At 40.9% G+C, this 25,630-nt stretch overlaps 1 protein-coding gene across 1 annotated transcript in view; it reads right to left on the minus strand.

Moving 5' to 3' along the window:
* TRPC3 (transient receptor potential cation channel subfamily C member 3) overlaps positions 1-25,630 on the minus strand; it is a 464,690-nt gene that overhangs the window by 150,749 nt on the left and 288,311 nt on the right. Inside the window, exon 3 of the mRNA XM_073572010.1 lies at positions 18,832-19,017. Coding sequence (XP_073428111.1) covers positions 18,832-19,017 — 186 coding nt within the window. The remainder of the gene's footprint in view (positions 1-18,831; positions 19,018-25,630) is intronic.

Below are 25,630 nucleotides of genomic sequence, written 5' to 3' on the forward strand. Positions count from 1 at the left end.
AAAGTTGACCAGCGATTTCTCATTTTTACAACACCATTTTATTTTTAGGACCACATCACATTTGAAGCCACTTTGAGGGGTCTATATGATAGAAAATACCCAAAAGTGACACCATTCTAAAAACTGCACCCCTTAAGGCGCTCAAAACCACATTCAAGAAGTTTATTAACCCTTTAGGTGCGTCACAGGAATTTTTTTGAATATTTAAAAAAAAATGAACATCTAACTTTTTTTCACAAAAAAAAAACTTCAGGTTCAAATTTTTTTTATTTTACCAAGGGTAACAGGAGAAATTGGACTGCAAAAGTTATTGTGCAATTTGTCCTGAGTACGCTGATACCTGATTTGTGGGGGGGAACGACTGTTTCGGCGCATGGCAGAGCTCAGAATGGAAGGAGCGCCGTTTGACTTTTTCAATGCAAAATTGGCTGGAATTCAGATCGGACGCCATGTCATGTTTGGAGAGTCCCTGCTGTACCTAAACAGTGGAAACCCCCTACAAGTGACCCCATTTTGGAAACTAGACCCCCCAAGGAACTTATCTAGATATGTGGTGAGATCTTTGAACCCACAAGGGCTTTACAGAAGTTTATAACGTACAGCGGTACAATTAAAAAATCATATTTTTTCCACAAAAATGATCTTTTCACCCCAATTTTTATTTTCCCAAGGGTAACAGGACCCTAAAAGTTATTGTGCAATTTGTCCTGAGTATGCTGATACCCCACATGTGGGGGTAAACCACTATTTGGGCGCATGGCATAGCTCGGAAGGGAAGCAGCGCCATTTGACGTTTTTGGCTGGAATTGAGATCGGACATCATGTCGTGATTGGAAAACCCCTGATGTACCAAAACAGTGGAAACCCCCCACAAATGACACCATTTTGGAAACTAGACCCCCTAAGGAACTTATCTAGATGTGTGGTGAGAACTTTGAACCCCCAAGGGCTTCACAGAAGTTTATAACATAAAGCTGTACAATTAAAAAATCATATTTTTTCCACAAAAATGATCTTTTCACCCTCAATTCTTATTTTTCCAAGGGTAACAGCACCCTAAAAGTTATTGTGCAATTAGTCCTGAGTACGCTGATACCCCACATGTGGGGGTAAACCACTATTTGGGCGCATGGCAGAGCTCGGAAGGGAAGCAGCGCCATTTGACGTTTTTGGCTGGAATTGAGATCGGACACCATGTCGCGATTGGAAAACCCCTGATGTACCTAAACAGTGGAAACCCCCCACAAATGACACCATTTTGGAAACTAGACCCCCTAAGGAACTTATCTAGATGTGTGGTGAGCACTTTGAACCCCCCAGTGCTTCACAGAAGTTTATAACGCCCGGGCGTGAAAATAAAAAATTCGTATTTTTTCCACAAATATGATCTTTTAGTCACCATTTTTTTTATTTTCCCAAGGGTAACAGGAGAAATTGGATCCCAAAAGTTGTTGTCCAATTTGTCCTGAGTATGCTGATACCCCATATGTGGGAGAAAACTACTGTATGGGCACACGTCGGGGATCGGAAGGGAAGTAGTGACGTTTTGGAATGCAGACATTGATGGAATGGTCTGCGGGTGTCATGTTGCCTTTGGAGAGCCCCTAATGTACCTAAACAGTGGAAACCCCCCACAAATGACCCCATTTTGAAAACTAGACCCCCTAAGGAACTTATCTAGATGTGAGGTGAGCACTTTGAACCCCCAAGGGCTTCACAGAAGTTTATAGTGCCAGGGCATGAAAATAAAAAAATCGTATTTTTTCCACAAAGATGATCAATTATTCCCCAATTTTTTTATTTTCCCAAGGGTAACAGGAGAAATTGAACCCCAAAAGTTGTTGTCCAATTTGTCCTGAGAAAGCTGACACCCCATATATGGGAGAAAACTACTGTATGGACACACGTCAGGGCTCGGAAGGGAAGTAGTGACGTTTTGGAATGCAGACATTGATGGAATGGTCTGCGGGTGTCATGTTGCCTTTGGAGAGCCCCTAATGTACCTAAACAGTGGAAACCCCCCACAAATGACCCCATTTTGAAAACTAGACCCCCTAAGGAACTTATCTAGATGAGAGGTGAGCACTTTGAACCACCAAGGGCTTCACAGAAGTTTATAATGCCAGGGCATGAAAATAAAAAAAATCGTTTTTTTTCCACAAACATGATCAATTAGTCCCCAATTTTTTTATTTTCCCAAGGGTAACAGGAGAAATTGAACCCCAAAAGCTGTTGTCCAATTTGTCCTGAGTACGCTGACACCCCATATGTGGGAGAAAACTACTGTATGGACACACGTCAGGGCTCGGAAGGGAAGTAGTGACGTTTTGGAATGCAGACTTTGATGGAATGGTCTGCGGGTGTCATGTTGCCTTTGGAGAGCCCCTAATGTACCTAAACAGTGGAAACACCCACAAATGACCCCATTTTTTAAACGAGAACCCCTAAGGAACTTATCTAGATGTGTGGTGAGCACTTTGAACCCCCAAGGGCTTCACAGAAGTTTATAATGCCCGGGCATGAAAATAAAAAAATCGTATTTTTTCCACAAACATGATCAATTAGTCCCCAATATTTTCAATTTCCCAAGGGTAACAGGAGATATTGGACCGCAAAAGTTGTTGTCCAATTTGTCATGAGTACGCTGACACCCCATATGTGGGAGAAAACTACTGTATGGACACACGTCGGGGCTCGGAAGGGAAGTAGTGACGTTTTGGAATGCAGACTTTGATGGAATGGTCTGCGGGTGTCATGTGCGTTTGGAGAGCCCCTGATGTACCTAAACTATTGAAACTCCCCACAAGTGACCCCATTTTGGACACTAGACCCCCCCACGGAACTTATCTAGATGTGTGGTGAGCACTTTGAACCCCCAAGTGCTTCACAGAAGTTTATAACGCTCGGACGTGAAAATAAAAAAATCATTTTTTTCCACAAAAATGATATTTTTGCCCCCAATTTTTTATTTTCCTAAAGGTAACAGGAGAAATTGGACCCCAAAAATTGTTTTGCAATTTGTCCTGAGTAGGCTGATACCCTACATGTGGGGGTAAAACACTGTTTGGGCGCATGGCAGAGCTTGGAAGGGAAGGAGCACCATATGACTTTTTCAACTCAGAATTGGCTGGAATTGAGATCAGACGCAATGTTGCATTTGGAGAGCCCCTGATGTGCCCAAACAGTGGAAACCCCCAATTCTAACTCCAACCCGAACCCCAACACACCCCTAACCCTAATCTCAGCCCTAACCCTAGCCCTAACTCAAGCCCTAACCCTAGCCCTAACCCTAACCCTAGCCCTAACCCTAACCCTAATGGAAAAATGGAAATAAATACATTTTTTTAATTTTATTATTTAGGGGGTGATAACAGGGGGTTTTATTTACTATTTATGGTGGTTTTTATTTTTGGCAGCTGTTGCACGCTAAAAGACGCTTTTTATTGTAAAAATAGGTTTTGCATCACCACATATTGAGAGCTATAATTTTTCCGTATTTTGACCCACCGAGTCATGTGAGGTCTTATTTTTTGCGGGATGAGTTGACGTTTTATTGGTACCATTTTCGGGCATGTGACATTTTTTGATCGCTTTTTATTCTGATTTTTGGGACGCAGAATGAACAAAAAACAGCGTTTCATGAATTTCTTTTGGGGGAGTGCGTTTACACCGTTCCGCGTGCGGTAAAATTGATAAGGCGGTTTTATTCTTTGGGTCAGTACGGTTACAGCGATACCTCATTTAGGTCGTTTTTTTATGTTTTGTCGGTTTTATGCAATGAAAACTATTTTATATAAAAAATAATTATTTTTGCATCGCTTTATTCTGTGAGCTATAACTTTTTTATTTTTTCGCTGATGATGATGTGTTGTGGCTTGTTTTTTGCGGGACAAGATGACGTTTTCAGCGGTACCATGGATATTTATATACGTCTTTTTGATCGCGCGTTATTACACTTTTTGTTTGGCGGTATGATAATAAATCATTATTTTTTGCTTCGTTTTTTATTTTTATTTTTTAAGGGGTTCGCTAAAGGGGTTAACTAATGGGACAGTTTTATAGGGCGGGTCGTTACGGACGCGGTGATACCTAATATGTGTACTTTTATTGTTTTGGTTTTTTTTTATTTTCAAAAAATGAATTTATTGGGGAATTTTTTTTTACTAATTTATTTGGCGATTTTTTTAAAATTATTTTTACACTTTTTTTTAATTTTTTTTTAACTTTATTACATAGTCCCAGGTGGGACATCACTGTCCTGTGACAGATCGCCGATCTGTCACATCACAGATCACTGTGACAGATCAGCAATCTGTCACAGGCATTGAAGAAGACTTCCTCTTGCATGCGCTTTGCAGGCACTGAGGAAGCCAGCTTCCTCCAGGCCCCCGAAGGCCCCCGTCACCATCTTGGATTCGGGGGCCTGGAGGAAAGAAGCCCCCCGCAGCAGCGCTGCACATTGCGCTGCCGTGGGGGGCTCAGGGAAGCACGGAGGGAGCCCCCTCCCTGCCGATGCTTCCATTTAACTCCCGGTACACCGCGATCATGTTTGATCGCGGTGTGCAAGGGGTTAACATGTCGGGGGCAGTCCGTGACCGCCCCTGACACATTGTGCCGGGTGTCAGCTGTGATAATCAGCTGACACCCGGCCGCGATCAGCGGCGCTCACCACGTGGGCGCCGCTGATTGCGGTAGACGTACTATCCCATCCATGGGCATAGGGGCCCGGGTCCCATGGACGGGATAGTACGTCGGATGTCAGGAAGGGGTTAACAGGGAAAAATGCAAAGTACTACATCTGGGCAATAAAAATGAAAAAAGCATATACAGAATGGGAGGAATAGGGCTAAGCAACAGCACATGTGAAAAAGACTTGGGTATACTAATAGATCACAGACTGAATATGAGTCAACAGTGTGATACAGCAGCAAAAAAGGCAAATGGATGTATTAACAGAAGCATACAGTCTAGATCACGTGAAGTCATTATTTCCCTCTAATCCTCTCTGGTCAGACCTCATCTGGAATATTGTGTCCAGTTTTGGGCACCACATTTTAAAAAAGACATCAACAAACTGGAGCAAGTTCAGAAAAGAGCGACCAGAATGGTGACCGGTCTGCAAACCCTGTGTTATGAGGAAAGGTTGCAGGATTTGGGAATGTTTAGTTTGCAAAAGAGAAGACTGAGAGGAGACTTAATAGCTGTCTACAAATATCTCAAGGGCTATCACATTGTAGAAGGATCAACTTTATTCTCATTTGCACAAGGAAAGACTAGAAGCAATGGGATGAAACTGAATGGGAGGAGACACAGATTAGATATTAGAAAAAACTTTTTGACAGTTAGAGTGATCAATCAGTGGAACAGGCTGCCATGAGAAGTGGTGAGTTCTCCTTCAATGGAAGTCTTCAAACAGAGGCTGGACAGACATCTGACTGGGATGATTTAGCGAATCCTGCTTTGAGCAGGGGGTTGGACCAGATGGCCCAGGAGGTCCCTTCCAACTCTACGATTCTATGATTCTATGATTCTAGATGGCTTAGGAGGGTTGATCCTAGTGAGAGATTCCCTTTAAGTTTTAACTTTTAATACTGACCTAAATTATTTGAGAATATGTACAGGTTTTGTTAGGAACGGCGGAACGCACTAAATAAAAGTAATAAAGTGCATTCGCCGCTCGGGGTCCACCGTGCAGTAGATGATATGACTGCTGCTAAGTGGTGGCAGGCAAGCAATATGGCGGAAATGCGCACGTGGGTTAAACGTCACCCAGGTGCGCAGAGCAATCTCTGTTAAGTCACAGAGGTGCCAACAAAGACAAATACAATAAGGCTGAGCCTGTTGGAGTCACAGTACTCAGAGTAAATGCACACACGGTATCTGGTCACAGGAGCAGAGCAAAAGACAGCGGAGCTGCGTCCGTCTCGACCTACCGTGCGTGCGATGTCACTACTGCGGACGCCAAGGAGGGCTGCAACTGCAGCGCGGCGTAGGACATTGCCACTAGACGACAAAGCTAGTACGCAAGCGCAATGTCGGACGCTAGCAACTGTTGATGATGTAGTAGTGGTGCGCTTGCGGTGACTCTAAGCTTAGTCCCTGTCCACATACGTAATATCAGAGGGAAGGGGTTTCAAATGAGTCATTCACCAGAATCATACATCCATCATCATTCACACAGTAGCAACTAGAGACTATACTAGCGCATGGCGGAACGGCCATGTGCACTTTTTATAGCAGCCGGGACCTTCCGGAAGCTTCCAGATCTCCGAGATGGACCAATGATATCTGGAGCAGGACCTGAGCACATGACTCATGATCTCCAATGGGAAATCGTCTCATGAGCATGCTCAGTAGGAGGACAGAGGGACTTAGCCCCTGGAGAGATTTGCTGCAAGGCAATCTCATCTGCGGTAGATAAACAGCAAGAGACCGCAGGATGTAAGGGTCTAGATTCCTGCAGAGCAAACGCAGAAACCTGACGCCTAACAGGTTTGATATATCCTATTTCTTGCATATACATACATGAGGCATATCAGTAAAAATTCTCTAGCGCTTATTTTTTTTTGCAACCACTCCATTCACCAAGATACATATACAACTTAGGTGTGAAAATAATTAAAACTGAAAACCCATTGGGTTTACCCATGAATGACATTGTAAGGTCAGAAGGTGAATCAATTTTATTCCTTCCCTTTTATACCTTTTTTTTTATTTAGGGATCACATATGTGAAGCTTTGCTGTGTTGATAGGTTTTCAGGTTGAAAGATGCAGAGACTTTAAAGTGTTTTCTTTTTATCCTTATCTACCATAATTGTAAAATAAAGTTACAACTGTCAGTCCGATTAAAATTTCAGAAATATTCACTTTTTTTAAGTTCACTAATCACTGCATACTTATGTCCATTTAAATATCAATATACATTTACAACTAGGAACTCCATTCTACTTATGTTCAGCTTCAGTATAAATACTCCTGATTAGCCGAGAAATTGTAACATTTCTATACTAAATAGCCATTTTACAATTTTTTTAACTCCAGCAGAGCAACCTCTAATTTTCAAGAAAAAAGTAGGTTCCCAAGGCGAACAATAGCTGTGATCATATGGAAATCAATAGAGCATACACCCACGCATGCATGGTCCGCTTGTATGCTATACGGTTTTGTGCTCTCACTGGCTAAGATCTTAACAAAGGACTAAATCTGCTTATCGTTAGAAAGGATTATAAGATTAGAAAGTATTTATAGTTAAATCTGCATGTTTATATTATTGATCAAAAACTTTAGCAACTAGTACAGTGGGTATGGAAAGTATTCAGACACCCTTAAATTTTTCAATCTTTGTTTTATTGCAGCCATTTGGTAAATTCAAAAAAGTTCATTTTTTCTCATTAATGTACACTCTGAACCCCATCTTGACTGAAAAAAACAGAAATGTAGAATTTTTGCAAATTTATAAAAAAAGAAAAACTGAAATATCACATACCAAATGGCTGCAATGAAACAAAGAGTGAAAAATTTAAAGGGGTCTGAATACTTTCCATACCATGTATATTAAAAACACAAACAAACCATACATGCATTATAGGGTATAAGGACATTATAGTGGGGGTACCTTGCACAGAAAAATGCTATGACCATGATGCTACGTATAGCTTAGTTCATACCTTGTCTGTAAACTACATTCTTCATAGGGCTCCAGGAAAGTAGATCCCATTCTCATGTTTAATGTCAAAAAATTATTCTTATGGCATATATTCATGTCCAAAAGATTTCAGAGTGACAGAAATTTTAACTTTCACAAAATTTGTTCGTTCATTGATTTTAGATCTTTTAGTCAGATTTTTCTATGGTTGCTGAAGTACAATTATAAAGACTTCATAAGTTCTTGAACTTTTGTTAGCAAATACATCAAGTTTCTGTAAAGTTAATATTTACAGAGTTGACCCTTATTTTCAAGACATCTTCTGTTCGCACTGGCATACTGGATATCAGATTCTTGGTTAAATCCTGACTGGTGACTGATGGCAACCCACTGTAATCAGTGCTTGGAATTTATCACAATTTCTGAGTTTTTGATTGTCCACCTGCCTTTTAAAAATTGAAAAATAGGTTCTCAATGGGATTTAGATCTGGGGAGATTTCCTACAATGGACCCAAAACTTCCACATTTTGTTCACAGTTTTCACTTTTGCCTTGTTACATTGTGCTCCATCCTGCTTGAAAAAAAAAAGCATTGCTCATTACCAAATTGCTCCTGAATCCATTGGAGAAGTTGCTTGTGGAGGATGCTAAGATGCCATTCTTTATTCATGGCAGTATTCTTAGGCAAAAGTGTGAGTGAACCCATTCCTTTTACTCTAGGTGGGACACAGAACTCATGGTGGTGCTCACCTTTTCTTCTCCGGACAATCATTCTTCCAGAAGTCCCATATTGTCTGAAGGGGGTTTCATCAGAGAAAATAACTTTACAGGAAGTACAAAGATTGGGCTGCAGAGGACCGCAGTAAAGTTATTTTCTATGACTATTCAGGACATCTGGAAAAATGATCATCTGGAGCACATTTTGTTCTAAAATGCCTGGATTTTATTGTTCCTGTAACATGCCCAAAGTCCTGGAATGGTGAGCAGCCCACTTAACATTATTGATCCTCTCCCATGTTTCACAGTAGAGTGCACCTTCCTTCATGAGTGTCATGCCTTGGGATTCGATCCGTTGGTCCTGTGCTCTTCTGTTGGCGCCTCTGTCTGTGAAGTCACAGCAGGTTCTGTCGCTGTCCTGGTGCCGATTACCTTTTGCCTTTGTCCATTCTTTTCAGACAGCAGGTGTTTTTCCTTTGTCATCTAGTCTGTCCTGTCACACTGCAGGTGCTACTATTGAAACCCACCCCCTGCTGGTGATAGGCTTTAGTGGATCCTGCTTGGAATTCTAGTCCTAGTTCTAAGTATCTAGGCCAGTCAGATAAGTGTACTGCTTGGGTTTCTTTCTTATGCTGCACTCTCCCTCGATTCCTTAGGAGGTACATGATACACTCAATGGCCTTTTAGGGAGCCAGGTCTGAGTTGTCTTCTCTAGTTTTTACCTTCACGGTTTATCCAGATCATGCTGTAGCTGCTAGTGACTGCATTGCTGGATACTTTAGTATGTACAGGAATCGAGTGGGGTTTGTGAAGCTTTTTCATAGTTTGAACCTTTAGCCATGTGTTTATTACCATGTGTGCATAACACTGGGCCTAATTTCGTCCGTACAAATAAAATTAGTGTATACACTGACAAACATCTCATCTGTTCATAGAACATTTTCCCATATGGATTATGGTTTGTCTATGTATATTTTGGCAAAGTTAGTCTCTCAATTTTCTTCTTTGCTTTACATGCAGTGGGGTTCTCCTTACCTTTTTCAAGGTTATCTCATCAAATTTTCTTTTTCTACCACTTTTTGGAAGGTTCTAGACTGTTCCATGAGAGGAAGACTTTTTGAGAGCACTTTGAACTGTTGAATCTAGGATTCCCAGGTCTTTCGAGGCCATCCTTTACACCCATTAGACTGAGTATTGTTTTACTGTTCAGACAGTTATCTTGTCTGTGCCTTTAGAATAGGAAAATGGAATACAACTGGCTATTCTATGCAACAAAGCTACCATTCATAGGAATTAAAGTCATGTGGAGCACTGGTAAGGTGCTGGCATGTGTCATGCCGCTCTCACCGCATTCCCCCGGACCCGGGGCACAGCGCCCGACGTCATCACTTCCGGTATCATGACCATTCCGGGGGTCCCGTTGTGTATGCACACGCACCTCTCTTGCTTGACTCTATGGCTGCACGCTCACCCTCCAGTCCTGACTGTGGCCACGCCATCTCTGGCATCTCTATGGTCCTGGGGTACCTGACCCGGAAGTCCCAGCACACATACCCTATATCAGGCTGCCTCTTCCTGTAGGCGGCGCCTGATTATCATTCTGACTTCCTTGCTAGACTTGCTTAGTCCCTGCTTGGCCGCTCTCTGTACTCAGGTCCCTTGCCTTGTGCCCTAGTGTGCTTCCCAGCATGTACTCTGCTTTGCCTTGTACCCGGGTGTGCTTTCCTGCACGCGCTCTGCTTTGCCTTGTACCCAGGTATGCCTCCCAGCATGCGCTCTGTTTTGCCTCATGCCCAGGCGTGCCTGTCAGAGCACACTATAAGCACTCCTGTACCCAGCGTGCCCTCCTGTACACGCCCTGCACTACCCTGTGTGCCCCCATGTCCACGCTTTACACACACCTGTATCCAGCGTGCCCCCGCTTTGCACACTCCTGTATACTGCATGTCCCCGCCTGTACCTTGCTAGACATGCTCTCTCGCATCTTCTATGAGCCGGCCACCTGGTTCCAGCAGTCGTGGTACTTTACCCCCCTGGGTCTGCCCCTGATGCTCCTTGTATAGGGGGTGATCCTCACTAGGTCAGCTCGCTCAGGGTAGGTTGGTATCACGACCGAGAGGGTCCACTCCAGGAGTTGTCACAGCATGCAAGTCAATTTTCTAATTAATCACAGATCAGCCTGATTTTGTCCTTTTGTTTCAAAACAAACAAACAAACAAACAAACAAACAAAAGGAGCCATCAAGTAAATATATCTTGGCATGGTCTTTCAATTTAGTGCCTCTTTGTTTTGTTATTTCTGTGTCTTCTGGTTTTCTTTATCAAACATATGAATTTCTTGAATATTATTTTTTCAAGCAATTCAGATTTTCGAGCACTGTGCCCATTTTTTAGATTATAGTCACATACAGATGTAGCCAAGTTTACATGTGACCTAATTTTACTCTATAAAAAACATTTTGATAATGTGGCACAGAAAGCTCTCTCATCAACAAGGATTGAGATAGGTTAAAGGCAGTTGACTACACCCAAAAACTCAAATGAAACCATTCATACATTTATACCGGGACCCAGCCACTATAAAAATGATGGTTTTCGTGTAGATTTTAATTATTGCATTTTATATGTGTAAATGAGGGGGATTTGGTGTACCATTGGCCAGTGCATCATTCAGGCCCCATCAATTACAATCCTCCACCCCTCCCTTTATGTTGATTGATATTGCGTACTTTGGAGCACTGCCTGAATTGATTCATCTGCCTGCACACTGACACTGCAGGAACTGAGAACACAGTGTCAGTGTGTGCAGGAATATTCACATCCCTCTCCTGTCTGCAGTGGCTGCTCGCTGTACACAGGATCACACAGTAATGGTTCCGTGGATGCTGACATGGAAGAGAGATGAGAGCATACGTTCCCATACGGACCGTGTGTGTGTTTTCAGATCCTACAGTGTCAGTGTGCACACGGCTGAGGATTCAAGTCAGAGAGTGCTCCAAAGCGACTGCAGTCAATCAACATAAGGATGGGTGTGGAAGATTGTAATTGAGGGGGCAGAACGGTGCAACTAGGACCTTTTAGTTACATATTTAATACAACTTTTTATGTAAAACTAAATAATTAATATCTACACTGCAGGTATGATTTTTATAGATGCTAAGTCGCCTATATGAATGCATAAATTATTACATTTGAGTTGTCTGGTTGACAAACTCCCTTTATCATTGTATAAGCCATTGACTGATGTCAAGTAATACGTCAAATAAAACTTTCTGTGCCGCAATATTGCAGTGCTTTGTTAAACTTGAATACATTTTTATGGCAGATTTGTTTCAGAAATTTTACAACTGAAATTCACTTTTATTCACCTGAATAAATGGGAAATTCACAGAATAGCCTGGAACAAATCTACCATGTGCGAATATGTGAGGGGGTGGTTGAAGATTCCCACTCCACACCCCTTCTAAACCCCGTTTTAGTAGATGTGATTACATGTGTAAATATAAAAGATGTTATTGGTGTTTTAGCCACTAGTGGTTTCAGCGGTTTGCAGATTCATACAACTGTCACCAGTATGTCAGTTGATTGCAAAGGAGAAAGTTTATGGATTAAACGTGCGCTGCTTGACAGATCACTCCTTCCAGATTATATTGATTGTACTTTTATTTCAGGGAAATAAAAGTACAATCAATATAATCTGGAAGGAGTGATCTGTCAAGCAGCGCACGTTTAATCCATAAACTTTCTCCTTTGCAATCTGATGATTTGGGGTCACGGAGTGGCCCTTTGGATGTGCAGCAGCCTGACCTTTCGTTCCTATATGTTTGTAACTCTCCTACATAAGGTGAGTATAATGATTTGATTTCATATCAATCCCTACTCGGGTAAGACCCTATTGCGCTTTTTTTCTTTCAGCTGTCTGACTATACCAGTATGTCAGTTGGCACACAGGGAGATTTGCGCTGCCCCCCAGGATCAGTTGGAAAACTGAAGGATGACTGAGCTGCATCTTGGAGTGCAGTTAGTAAGAGACAGATGTGACAGGAGTACAGGAGTGTTAAGAAGAACAGGTGTGTGCAGTGTGCTACTGTTTCTGTGATTCCTGTCAATAAAAAAGAATCATGTTGGGGAGACGACTATGGCTGGATACAGAGTAAGATTCCACCCAAAGCATCGGCTGTGATGTGAATGGCCTTCTGCTAGTCTGTCAGACAAAAACTGCACTCCAGGTGACAAGCCCAGGATCCAATCCACGGTCTCCCAGCTAAACGGACGTTCTGATGATTACACAGCCACTTCTTTGTTCAGTTATCGGCCAGTAAGTCCTGAGCTCAGGTCCCACCACATGGATCCCGGTGGGAGCGTGCACGTAGGATTTAGAGAGAGTTTGGTTCCAAACCTAAAGTCACAGTTAGAGACATTGTTTACTAAGAGGGCTGTATGACCCTTAGCTAGATACTCCCCTCAGTGGGTGAGCTTGTGTATAGATAGCATAACAGAATTGTAATTTTAGAGAATTAAGTTTGTGAATCTCTACGCTGCACCGCTGCAAGGGCCACCTTTTGCACTCATCTAATTACATCCTTGCTTTGGGTAACTCCCGCTTACCGCATTAGGCAGAACCACAAGTCAGGCAAATTATAGTGTACCCAACAGAACATACTGGGCCTATCAGTGGTGCAGCGCAGGGGTCTTAGCTGATCCGGGCTAGGTGTATGTGTGCTAGTTAACTGTGTTTCTTTCTTGCTATACTGTTTTGGTTGTTAGTAAAAACTATTTCTTTAACAAATTGCCTGGTCGTGTTTTTTGTCCTCAGCCCGCTATATTCTAGGAGAAATCACCCCAGTACATGGTCTACAAATATCTACCAATATGCCAATTAAATTGATTTTCCAGCCTACTATTACGAGGAACTGTATAGATGACCACAACTTCATCTGGTAACATCTACATAGGTTTGCTAAATATTCTAGGTGGAATATGCAATCCCCTAAAATGCTGAAAGAGTTTGAGTACAGTACTATTTGACAGATGTTCACATATGAGTTATTATTGACAAGTAGCTTGGTTGCTTTTCGCTTTCTTTTATTTTCCAACCTAGTCTCCAAGCTGAGATCTTAGGGCTCGTGGTCATATTGACAACACAGCTTATGAATGTGTTCTTTATGTAGTATTCAATGTATGCGGCACATCCAGATAGCAATGAAAGAAGGTGTGGTAAATAAGTATAATGGCCATCACCTTGGTCTTTCATAAAAGAACATGAAATAGGCAAAGTAACAGAACTTATCCCTCTAAATAGCATATCTGATAAATAATAAACTGTGAGTGTTTCCCATGTTCCTGTTTTTTTACAAACATCCGCTCTATAGTTCTCACATATTTAGGATTCCTTGTGGTTTTTGTGTTGTCTCTTTCGCTTCTTGTACAAAGAATGCCTGCCCTGGATATTTTGAGAACACGTTTGATCTTAGCTGTGATAAACACTGTGCATTCTGTTCCAGGAAAAGCATCCTTGTATTTGGCTTTACAATGCCAAATGTTTCTCCTATCATTTCTTATCCTTCCACCATTTACATTCTATTTTTCCTGTCTCCAAAAAAATTGTTGAGTCTTTTCATATCTCTTCCCGGAAAATCCATACCTTTTCTAGAAAGTACTAAAATACTTGTCAGGTTTTATGTGGACGATATGGATGTTCAAACTGGAATGAGCAAAAGAAAAATCCAATTTGTTTCATGTAACAAATGGCATAGTGAACATAAAAGCCTACCCCCTTGATGCACAGTAGCTGGTAGATGGCAAGAAAGGAAAACATTAACTCTGAGCTATATATCAAAGTCACGTGGTGCATATCCACAGGCTTGTTCTCTTTGCCGTAAAAGCTTCCATTACGTACACATGGTCAAGCAATAACTGAAAATTAATTTTCATGTCTTGTAGAAGGCATCTGTCATGATTACAGTCATTTGAAATATGCCATAAGAGATAATCCAATGGGCACTGAAGAAACTGCCCCATAGAGGGGCTTTGCTGGAATTATATACCCCTAATTTGGCTAACGTGGTCATTCGCTATAAAAAATGCAACTTCTGCTCTGGGATAGCCACGACTATGTCGTCCATCTATTTGAGTAAGAGGAATGGAATACTACATGTCCCCTGCATGTGTGTATCCCTAAAACCATGGTGGTAACCATTAACCATTGGAGGTTATAGCAGCCAGACCAACTGCAGTCAGGTCAGTGCAGAGGCAGCTGCATTTAGCCATCACATGTCCTACATGACAGTATGGGGGTCTATCTACTCTTTTTGGCAGTAGTTTATGTAGAATTGAGTATGCCCCTTGGAGGAGTTATCCAGGACTTTTAAGATTTATGTGTATGGTGCTAAGAACTAGCAAGTAGCTACTAACTTCTTGCCTTTTCTACAAGGGGACAAGCTCGGATGACTCACCCTGTGATTCCACCCTTCATCAACAAAACAGCACCTGATTGGCAGCCAGCTCCCAGCAGTTAGGTATGTGGAATCGGCAGTCAATCAGCATGATATTGGCATAGGCAACACTTTAACCAGAGCTGTGCTGAAGAGAAGATGCTGCTTTGTCGACATGATCTCAGCAGAAGTTGCAGAGTTGCCAACAGGAATGGTCCGTGGCCGCTGTGAGCCGGCAGAGATTGGCACACGGTAGAACAGGCAGGTAGTTAGCTCTTAGCCCTATATGCAAAAATATTAAAAATCCCAGATAACTCCTTTAACAATAATCTAAATAAATTCCCCAATATGATGCTTTTTATTTCCTCCTCTATACCCTTTCTACACTTTGTCCAACTTCACAAACTTTTTTTTTAATTTATCAATTCTTCGATATTATCCTCACCAGAAAAAAAGAATATTTTGTGCAATCATCCCTAATTTACTAACAACAGTAATCCTCTGGAGAGTATAGTACTCTGGGAGTAACCAGGGACAGGTTTACCCTTTCAATGATGGGCTGGTTAACTTGGCCACCTACCTCACCTCCACAAATGGTCTTCATGAGTTTCTTGGCCAAGAGCAATGAGGTCAACAGGATATATGATCACTTAGATAACTGCTTTTGGCATTATAAGCACTGTGCAGTCCCTTGGAAAGCACATTAGTGCCAATTTTAACCCTTTAATATTAATTTGGTTTAAATTAGCAAGTTTAGAGCACATCTGTTTCATAAAAGATACACTTTTAATCATTTTTGTCAGTTAAAGATGATTTGTTGAACCAGCTGCGCGCATTCTAAGCATTATAAAAGGCAAAGATGTGATTTAATAGGCATGTGTTAATATTCACAGCTTTTCTTGATTTAATTACTGCTATTTTGGAACCACTATGGTCAGTTAATCCACCTTTTGCACTTGAAATGTCACTTACATTAAGAAGGAGCTTCTGACAAAATCAGTATGAAATGGTGTTAATGAGCAAATTGGTAGCAGCGAACAGTAATGATGTGTTATGTCTTCCGTTTTCGCTTGCAGCATTTTAAAGGTTTTGTACAGAAAGCAAATGGTTTCTTCAATAAAAAAAAAAAAAAAAAGATTACTGGAAATAGCTTTTTCATGTTTTTTTCTGAAGTCCTCCTGTGCATCTTTAAAAATAACAGCAACGTTTTATAACAGCTGCCTGATGGGACGGCTAAGGAGAACATGGTGGGAATAAAAGCAGGATAAGAGGAAACAATGGAAGGGTTACACAATTGGATGACAAGAAAAGGTTATGATTTTATATTAAAAACAGAAGGGATGGGGAACTGCAAGATTAGATACCAATCAGGGTTGTGTCCTAAGTAACCAGAACTGAGTGTGGATTGTGAACGTTGGTATATTGAACACCATACCGTCTTATAAAGTCTATATTGTGCTACCATGTTATCTAGAGAAATCTATGTATACAAGAGTGAAATTTTTATTGGACAACCAGAAAAATTATGTTTGTAAGGTTTTGGAGCATATAGGCCCCTTCATCAGGAATTTTACAAATGAATGACTGTCCAATTAGATGATTCCACAGTAGGTCAGATATAGGCTTTCATTTGTAAAAACCTGAAGAAGGATCCTCTGTGCACCAAAAGCTTGAAAATATATTGTTTTTGGTTAGCTAATAAATTGATCACTCTTAGAACAGTTTTGTCATTAAAAGTATTAACATACAATCTCAATGTATGAATCTATTTCTAATAAGTCCACTTTTAGGGTCCAACCAAAGATTCAGGAGCAGACAAACAATCACAAAACACATAAAACACATTCAGAATATGTTGCGAAACTCAACTGACTACAATATATATATCTATTGCAAATTAGTAAGACATTTATTTATAGGATACAAACAAACACAAAACAGAAATACAGATAATTTTAACGTCAGGGTAAACCAATTTTTTTAAAATGTGTGTATATAAATATAGCAGTTTTGGGAAGGTGTAGAAAAAAATGCTACATAGTAATAGTGCTTTCAAAAATAGAACTGTTAATAGTTTAATTTTTTTTATAAATTAGCAAAATGCAAAGTGAATGTACAAAAGAAAAATCAAAATCAATGTTTGGTATGACCGCCTGTTCCAAACATGTTTGAGAAATAATCACAGATCTTCTGTGGATGTAAATTTGTGTGACTACTTCTGTCTCTTCATATAATCCGGACTTGCAGAAGTTCAGGGATTTTGTAGAATTTGTCAGGAGAATTAATAACCAATTATACCAAATAGGTGATAATGATTATCATTTGCATATTTTTTTGAAACACAGTCAGTAAGTGAAACAGAAACAGTTTAAACCGCTTAAAACTGGGCGAGAATCAGCTAAAATCTGCTACAAAGGTGAGGTCGTGGAGGACAGTTTTGGAACAGGTCATACATCAGGGCGGGATTGAGCAGAGTAACAAGACACAAGGTTGTTATACTACATCAGCAAGGTGCTGCACAAAGATTTCAAAGCGGATTGGGGTTTAAAGTTGTTTTGCTCAAGCTTTTTTTAAGAAGCACCAAGAAATGGGCAATGATGAAGACATATACACCGTGCTTGGCCAAAGAAACTTAGTCCAGCATATGAAAGACATATCATGCTTACTTCTTTTCAAAATCAGTAAATGTCCATCAGTGCTGCAAGACAATAACCCCAAACATACAGCCATTGTCATTAAGAACTATCTTCAGCATAAAGAGCAAGAAGACCTGTTAGTGATGATATGGTGTCCATAGAGCCCTGATCTCATTCATTCTTTCTTGAGATTACAGTAAGAAACTGAAGGATTTACACAACTCTATACTCAGAGAAGATTTGTAGTTACTTCTCCTAGATGTTTGGACCAACTTCTCTGACAAGGTGCTTGAAAAACCATGTACAAATGTGCCTAGAAATATTTATGCTGTTTTGAAGGCAAGGTGCTATATTTTTCTTTTGTCCAAATAATACAGTTACAATCCAAATTGTTTCACATTATGTTTACTAGCAAAATGTACAATCTTTCTCCTATTTTCCACGTAACAAACAATAGCAAATTCAGCACCTCAACACAATTAATATAACAAGCAGATTCTCCAAATGCAACACAAAATGCCCCTTTACCAGGCTGTGAATTATTTAGCCTCATAAATGAAATTCCTCATAAGAGTACACATTTGTAAATCAGGTAATGTCTCATGTGAGGTAACAAATCAAGAGATAAAACACCAAGAACCTGCACTGACCAGGATTTTCCTGACTGTTATGTTTGATTGCCTATTTGAAGTATGTTTTCTTAAGTCAAAAGAGTGGACCATAAAATTAAGAGATTACTTGCTTGCTATCTCTGGTACTGTAAACCTGCAGTGTGTGGAGAGCAAAAGCATGCCTTCTGTGAGGAAAATGAAACTGGATAATCATTGGACTATCCAACAGGACAATGATACTAATCATACTTCACAGTGCTCCAAGGTTTGGTTTCTGAAGACCTTTTGGAAGAATCTGTAGTGGCTGTCCTAGCAACCTAACTTGTACCTTATAAAACATGTATGGTGGGAATTTTAAACAGGTGGTCAACTGAAGGCCATTGGCCATGGGGAATGGGCTAACACATTCTTCAGGAATGATGCCAGAAGCTTGGGTATAACTATATGCATCACATTTGCAGCAGGTCATAACAGACAAAGGTGCTCTACTAAGTACTAATGACGATTGTCATGAAGGAGTTGAATCATTTTAATACTGAAGTACTCAGTAAAACACTTATTATACTTATATTAGCTGTGTTGAGGTATTTAAACTCTTTTTGTTTGATTGGTTTAATGCAAACAGCAGAAACTGCAAAAAATCTGTACATTTTAATAAAGAACATTTCAAATTGACATTGAATAATTTTGATTACACTTACGTATGCATATATCCATCCATAAATTCTGTACAGGGAACAAAAGATGATAGTTCATGACTGGTACAATGACAGAATATACAGTACCTACCTTCTTGACTTCATACTTAATAGCCAGTTTTACTCGGCTCAATGAAGGTCGGTGTCTCTGGGATTCCATTGGTTCAGCATCCACATCTCCATTTAGGATAGCCTCTACCTCTTCTGAATCTCGGCACAAGTCAAGAACTCCGACCACAAAGTCTTTGCATTGCATAGACAATTTACGATAGTCATTCTGAAAATCATACAAAGATATAATGTTTCAATTGTTATCAAGTGAATAAGTGAAATTTTCTTCCATTTCTTTTTGTTTGAAGACAATGAAAATATACCAAATAACAGATTCCTTTAGAAATGAATTCAGAATAAACTTTTACGTTTTAGGTCCATTAGGATTACCATAATTTTTAATATTTTCCAAATGTCAGAATAATAAGAGAGAGAGAGATGTTTTAAAGCATTTATATTACTTACTGCAAAGTCAAAAGTTTACATGCACTAAGATTACTATGCCCTTAAACAATTCTGGACTACCCATATGATGATGTCATGTGTTTGGAAGCTTCCGTTTTTTGGCAACATCTGAGTTAATTAGAGACACTCCTGTGGATGTATTTTCATGCACACCTGAAACACATTGCTTCTCTGTGTAGCATCATTGGAAAGTCTAAAGAAATCAGCCAAGATATCAGGAAGAGAATTGTGGACTTGCACAAGCCTGGCTTATCCTTGGGTGCAATTTCAAGATACCTGAAGGTGCCTCGTTCATCTGTATAAACAATTATATGCAAGTACAAACAAGAAGGGAATGTTGACCCATTATACCGCTCAGGAAGGAGATGGGTATTTAGGATATAGAAGACTGTGTGCACGCTCAGACTGTATATAGGAGGCTATATAGGGGCTCATACTGTATATCGGAGGCTATATGGGTGCTCATACTATATATAGAGAGCTGTGTGCTGGCTCATACTGTATATAGGAGGCTAGATGGTGGCTCATACTGTATGTAGGGAGCTATGTGGTTCTTATACTGTATATAAGTAGTAAAGTGAGTGAGTATACTGTATCTAGGTAGCTATATGTTGGCTCATACTGTAAATAGTGAGCTATGTGTGGGCTCATACAGTATCTAGGAAGCTATGTGCGGGCTCATACTATATAGACTATATGGGGTCTCATACTGTATCTAGGTAGGTATATGTTGGCTCATACTGTACATAGGAGGCTATGTGGGGGCTCATACTGTGTATAGGGAGCTATGTGAGGCTTATACTATATAGGGAGTTATGTGAGTGCTCAAACTGTATGTAGTTAGCTATATAGGGGTTCATACTGTATACAGGCAGCTATGATGGGGGTGATACTGTATGTAGGGGCGGTGTGTGGATTCATATTGTATGTAGGGGCTGTGTGTGGGCGCTCATACTGTATGTACGGGGCTCATACTGCATATGGGTAGGCTGTGTGGGAGCACATATTGTATGTAGGGAGCTATGTGGGGGCATATTGCTTGGGCCTATGAGCTGTTATCATAATTGCAGTGCGGCTTATGGTCTCTTTTTCTTGTCCTGATTGAAGGAATTCCCAGATGAATCCCTTCTTGACAAAAAGAGGGGAAAATGTGTCGGAAGAAGATGCCATTAAGCTAAGTACACAAAAATCAGCCCATATAGGATATATATATATATATATATATATTTATATATATATATATACAGTATATATATAATAGTACATGTCCATGCATGGGCTGGAAAACTCATAGCTCAAAAACTCTGATGCAAGTGTTCAGCATAGAGAACTGCGTAAATGTGAATTTGGACTTTGAGTGTTGAAAGTAGTGAAGGGGACTGCTGAAAGTACAGGATTTCTGTCCCGCCAGAGCATCTCACCCACTTTATATTAGTTAGACACCCAGAGTCCAGAATTCCTACAAAGCTCATTTCATGTTTCTGTGTGCCATATTTCAAGAAGAACTATGATAGCCATGACAGGTTACAGGCTCTATTATTGGGAATTGCGTTTAAACAAGTCAGACCTATCCGCACACTGATATGTTTTTTCTTTTACAAGCCATGTGCTCTTCTGAGAGCTGTCATGTCATCAAGAAGATTGTTTGCCATTATCCTGGACTTCAGTGAAGGAACGGAGCGATCATAAATCCTAAGAGACCTTCTCAGATCAACAGCAAATGACACATAGAAAAAAGCATCTTCCTTAGCTGTAAAACGAACGCCTCTTGTAAGGAGCCTTATCCCAAGTCTTCTGAAATACAGCCAAGATTTCTCTGGCATTCAGTGGTTTTAAATTTAGTGTCTTAACACTTTCCTACATATTACTTTAGTGCCACGACTAGCGATAACAATTGCTCTCTTCTGTAGTATTAATAGAATATAGATAGGTAGCCTGATTATTCCAGTAATTTTCCATCATCTATCTTATTATTTTCCATATCTACCTCTTATTAGAAAAATGCAGCATCTCCAAGGCAGATTTCTACTACATCATATAAATACTTGAACATCTGGCTGCTGCAATGAATTCAATAGCCTAAATGTTCGTGGTTCCTGGAACACATCTTCCTGCGGTACCTGCACGACCATGGCCGTGACGTACCATCACTGTAATGGGTAGCAGCCCCTTTAGAGCTCAAAGCATCTTAGAGATTTGTTACGTGTTACAGAACCACTCAGCACCCAGAATATGTTGTGCAGTTATATGTATGTATAATAGGTTCTATGTGAGATGCATGTCCCTAATGCATCAGCCCACAGGCTGTGCCCCTGGGCAGAGGGGACACGATATTCTCCTTTTGTCCGCCCTCCCCCCACCTTTGTAATTCCCACAGTAAACATCGGCAGGCTCCGGCCACCTGCGGCTTTTGTAATGCATGTCTGGCCTGCCGCTTTTCTATTGGCCTGCCCTCTGTATCTGTGTGATATATTCTGTGTCCTGTGAGTAAAGTGTTGTCAGACTGGAAATACGTGGAGAAGCAGTGATCTTTTATATGCGCCCATGTAACCAAGGAATTCCAGCCAGCGTCATTCATTCAGACTCCAGCCAACGCAGAGCGGACCTCCGAAAACACGGGGTGGTACTGAAAGAGGTACCCCAGCTTGAGAGACCCCGTTACAAGATTCATTTAAATCGACTAGCCACAATTATATTCCCAATAAGCAAAGCAGTCTTCATGGTATTGCATCTCATAGTAAAGTTTGCTTTACATTTGTTATCATACTAAGAAGTTATTACATTTTTAATAACAGTAGATATCAATGCCAACAAACCTATGCTGTTGTGAAGTGTGAAAAGAGGCTTTTAATTTTAGCAGCCTAAGGCTATGTTCACACGGTGCGTCTGAGGCTTTTTTTTTTCTTTAAAGCTGCTTTTTACAGTACCAGCAAAGACTATGAGATTTCAGAAATCTCATGCATACACACTTCTGACTGATTTGAAAAACTGCTGCATTTTCAAAAACTTCAGCATGTCATTTCTTTCAGTATTTTTTCAGCGTTTTCTTTCACCCATATAAAGCAATGAGTACTGTAAGTGCAAAAACACATGAAAAACGACTGCAGAAAAAAACAGCAAAAATGCAACGTGTGAACATAGCCATACAGAGGGTTTTGGAAAACCAATGGTCCCCTGATGTAGTTTGTTTTTGAAAAATTAAAAACTACAGCTGGGTGATAGGTGTTTTTCAAAACCTGGAAAACCCCTTAAATTGAATGGCACCCTTGAACATCATTTTATGAGCTAAATAATGTATTTTAAAGACTATAGGAAGCACTGTACTTTAACACGCACCCCAGGTTTAGACAGTAGATAACAAGAAAAACATATTTTCTACTAATTACAACTTCCATGTATTATGGTATGATAGGGAGGTAATAGTCCTTCTAATAGTGTTTCTCTACAGCATGTAGCTTTACAGCACACACATTATGTACACGCTCTGCAGTGCACACATATACACAACACATCTGCATGCACAGTACATGCACATTAAACTCTGCTACATGCACACACAGCTCTGCTATTTTAGCACACACACAGCTCAGCTACAAACACACACGTCAGCTGCACACACACAACCTGTTACATACAGGCATAGCTAAGGCTAGTTTCACACTAGCGTTCTCGGGTGCAGAGCAGGGCCGCCGCTTAGCTTCGCCCCCGGCCGCGCCCCCTCCGGTCAGCTCCTCCTTGGATCGCATGATGCTGCATGTGATCAGCGTACCGTATATTTAGCCTAAGCTACATACATACAGAGCTCTGCTACAGACAACTTTGATACAAAAACACACACTTCAACTACACCAACATACATATGCAGCTCTGCAACATTAAAACACACAGCTGAGCTACATACACACACCACTGTGCAACATCAATACACACCCGCTTGCTACAAGAACATAAACACAGCTGAGCTACAACAATACACATAAAGCTCTGCTACATACCCTCAAATTTCATATCAACACACACAACTCTACTACATCAATATACACACACTTCACTGCTACATCAAAACACATACCTGCTGCAGCCTACACACTGTGTATACACTTTCACACTTTGGCATTCCTTCCAGACATGTCACTGATCACATAATAATCTTTATTTTTATATAGCGCTAACATATTCCGCAGCGCTTTACAGTTTGCACACATTTTCATCACTGTCCCCGATGGGGGCTCACAATCTAAATTCCCTATCAGTATGTCTTTGGAGTGTGGGAGGAAACCGGAGTACCCGGAGGAAACCCACGCAAACACGGGGAGAACATACAAACTCCTTGCAGATGTTGTCCTTGGCTAACCACTGAGCCACCGTGCTGCCCTGCCATATGGTAATCTGAAAAGTTTCTTGAAATAGTTATTACTTATTTCTTGGAATAGTTATTACCTGCAGCATCACTGCTGCTTTAGCGATGTGCAAATCCCAGGAACATCCTCTCCTGCTCTGTTGTCATCAGACTGAGGAGACAAAGCTTTGCTCCCCATCATCAGGATCAGGGACCATTTTAGGACAAATTCCTTGTCATCTTGGATGGGATTGAGAGTACCATGTCAGTTTAATGACACAAAACTATATAGGATAGTTGAGCTTGACAGTATAATATGACAAAATGATCTAGATAAGATGTCTGCATGGGAAAACACATGGCAGACTAAGTTTAATGTTGATAAATGTAAAGTAATGCACTACGTCTGAAGTATTCATATTAGTAAATATACGGAATGTAAAACATGCACAGGGAACTGTCAGAGCATCTACCGGCATGCTGGAGCTTACAGACTCTAAGAAGAGTTTTGCAGTGGCTGTTAAACAGGGACCTACAGACACAGACTACAACTCCCACGGACCCTTGTTCCAGTGAGATGATAGAAGAAGGGAGGAGGAGGGACTTGGGGGAGGACGCTGGAGAGAAAGTGAAAGCAAATGGAGAGAGGAGAAAAAACGTGGCTGCTGCTGGTTATGAGAGACAGAGCGGTGTGGATCTTGATTCCCCTAAGTTGCAGAGTGTGGGCGACCCCACGGAGATACCAGTGTTGCCAGAGAGAGCAAAGATCCAGAGAGTCCTGCCGGCACTCCCATCGGATAAAGGTCTAAATCCTGCAGCCCTCAGCTGGAGTCTAAAGAATCCTCCGATTGTTGGAGACACAGTGAGTGTTCTGCTGAGACTTGTGATTCTACCAGCGCGACTTACAGTGAGTACACTGCAACCGAGACTATTGACAGCAACATTCATTTAAGTGCTCCAATGTTTTCTACTTTGCGCGCCAACCTTCCTTTGCGCGCCAACATCCGCGGCAACTGGGCCCCAACGGTCGGACAGAGTTAATGCAAAAGAGGGGGAATTGGCCACGTTATATTTGCAGGGTTGGGGTTTAATTAGTCTGTGATGGGTATATGGCTTTTATAGAGCACAGTTAATCGCATTGTATGTTTATTCCTGTAAATCCATTTTAATTCTGCTTCATAGCAATAAATCTGTTAAACTGTTTTACTCCTGCTTCCTGAGTGTGTACCGAGCTGTGGCAGGGGTTTCCGAATCAGCCCCTGGCAGAAGATAACTGTCCTTCTGCAGCCCAGAGACAGAGCTCCAATCAAGATTCGAGTGGAGGCACTGCGTACAAAAGAGGTGAGACCCACCATAACACCCAGGGCACAGTGGTAGCCATAAAGGGGTGTTACATGTACAAGTTGTGGCCAAAAGTATTGACACCCCTGCAATTCTGTCAGATAATACTCAGTTTCATCCTGAAAATGATTGCAAACACAAATTCTTTGGTATTATTATCTTCATTTAATTTGTCTTAAATGAAAAAACACAAAAAGAATTGTCCTAAAGCCAAATTGGATATAATTCCACACCAAGCATAAAAAAGAGGGTGTACAAAAGTATTGCCACTGTTCGAAAAATCATGTGATGCTTCTCTAATTTCTGTAATTAACGGCACCTGTAACTTACCTGTGGCACCTAACAGGTGTTGGCAATAACTAAATCACACTTGCAGCCAGTTGACATGGATTAAAGTTGACTCAACCTCTGTCCTGTGTCCTTGTGTGTACCACATTGAGCATGGAGGAAAGAAAGAAGACCAAAGAACTGTCTGAGGGCTTGAGAAACCAAATTGTGAGGAAGCATGAGCAATCTCAGGCTACAAGTCCATCTCCAAAGACCAGAATGTTCCTGTGTCTACCGTGTGCAGTGTCATCAAGAAGTTTAAAGCCCATGGCACTGTGGTTAACCTCCCTAGATGTGGACGGAAAAGAAAAATTGACAAGAGATTTCAACGCAAGATTGTGCGGATGTTGGATGAAGAACTTCGACT

This window comes from Dendrobates tinctorius, unplaced genomic scaffold (assembly GCF_039654945.1).
Source record: "Dendrobates tinctorius isolate UK_male_01 unplaced genomic scaffold, ASM3965494v1 ptg000030l, whole genome shotgun sequence".
NCBI classification, from domain to species: Eukaryota; Metazoa; Chordata; class Amphibia; order Anura; family Dendrobatidae; genus Dendrobates; species Dendrobates tinctorius.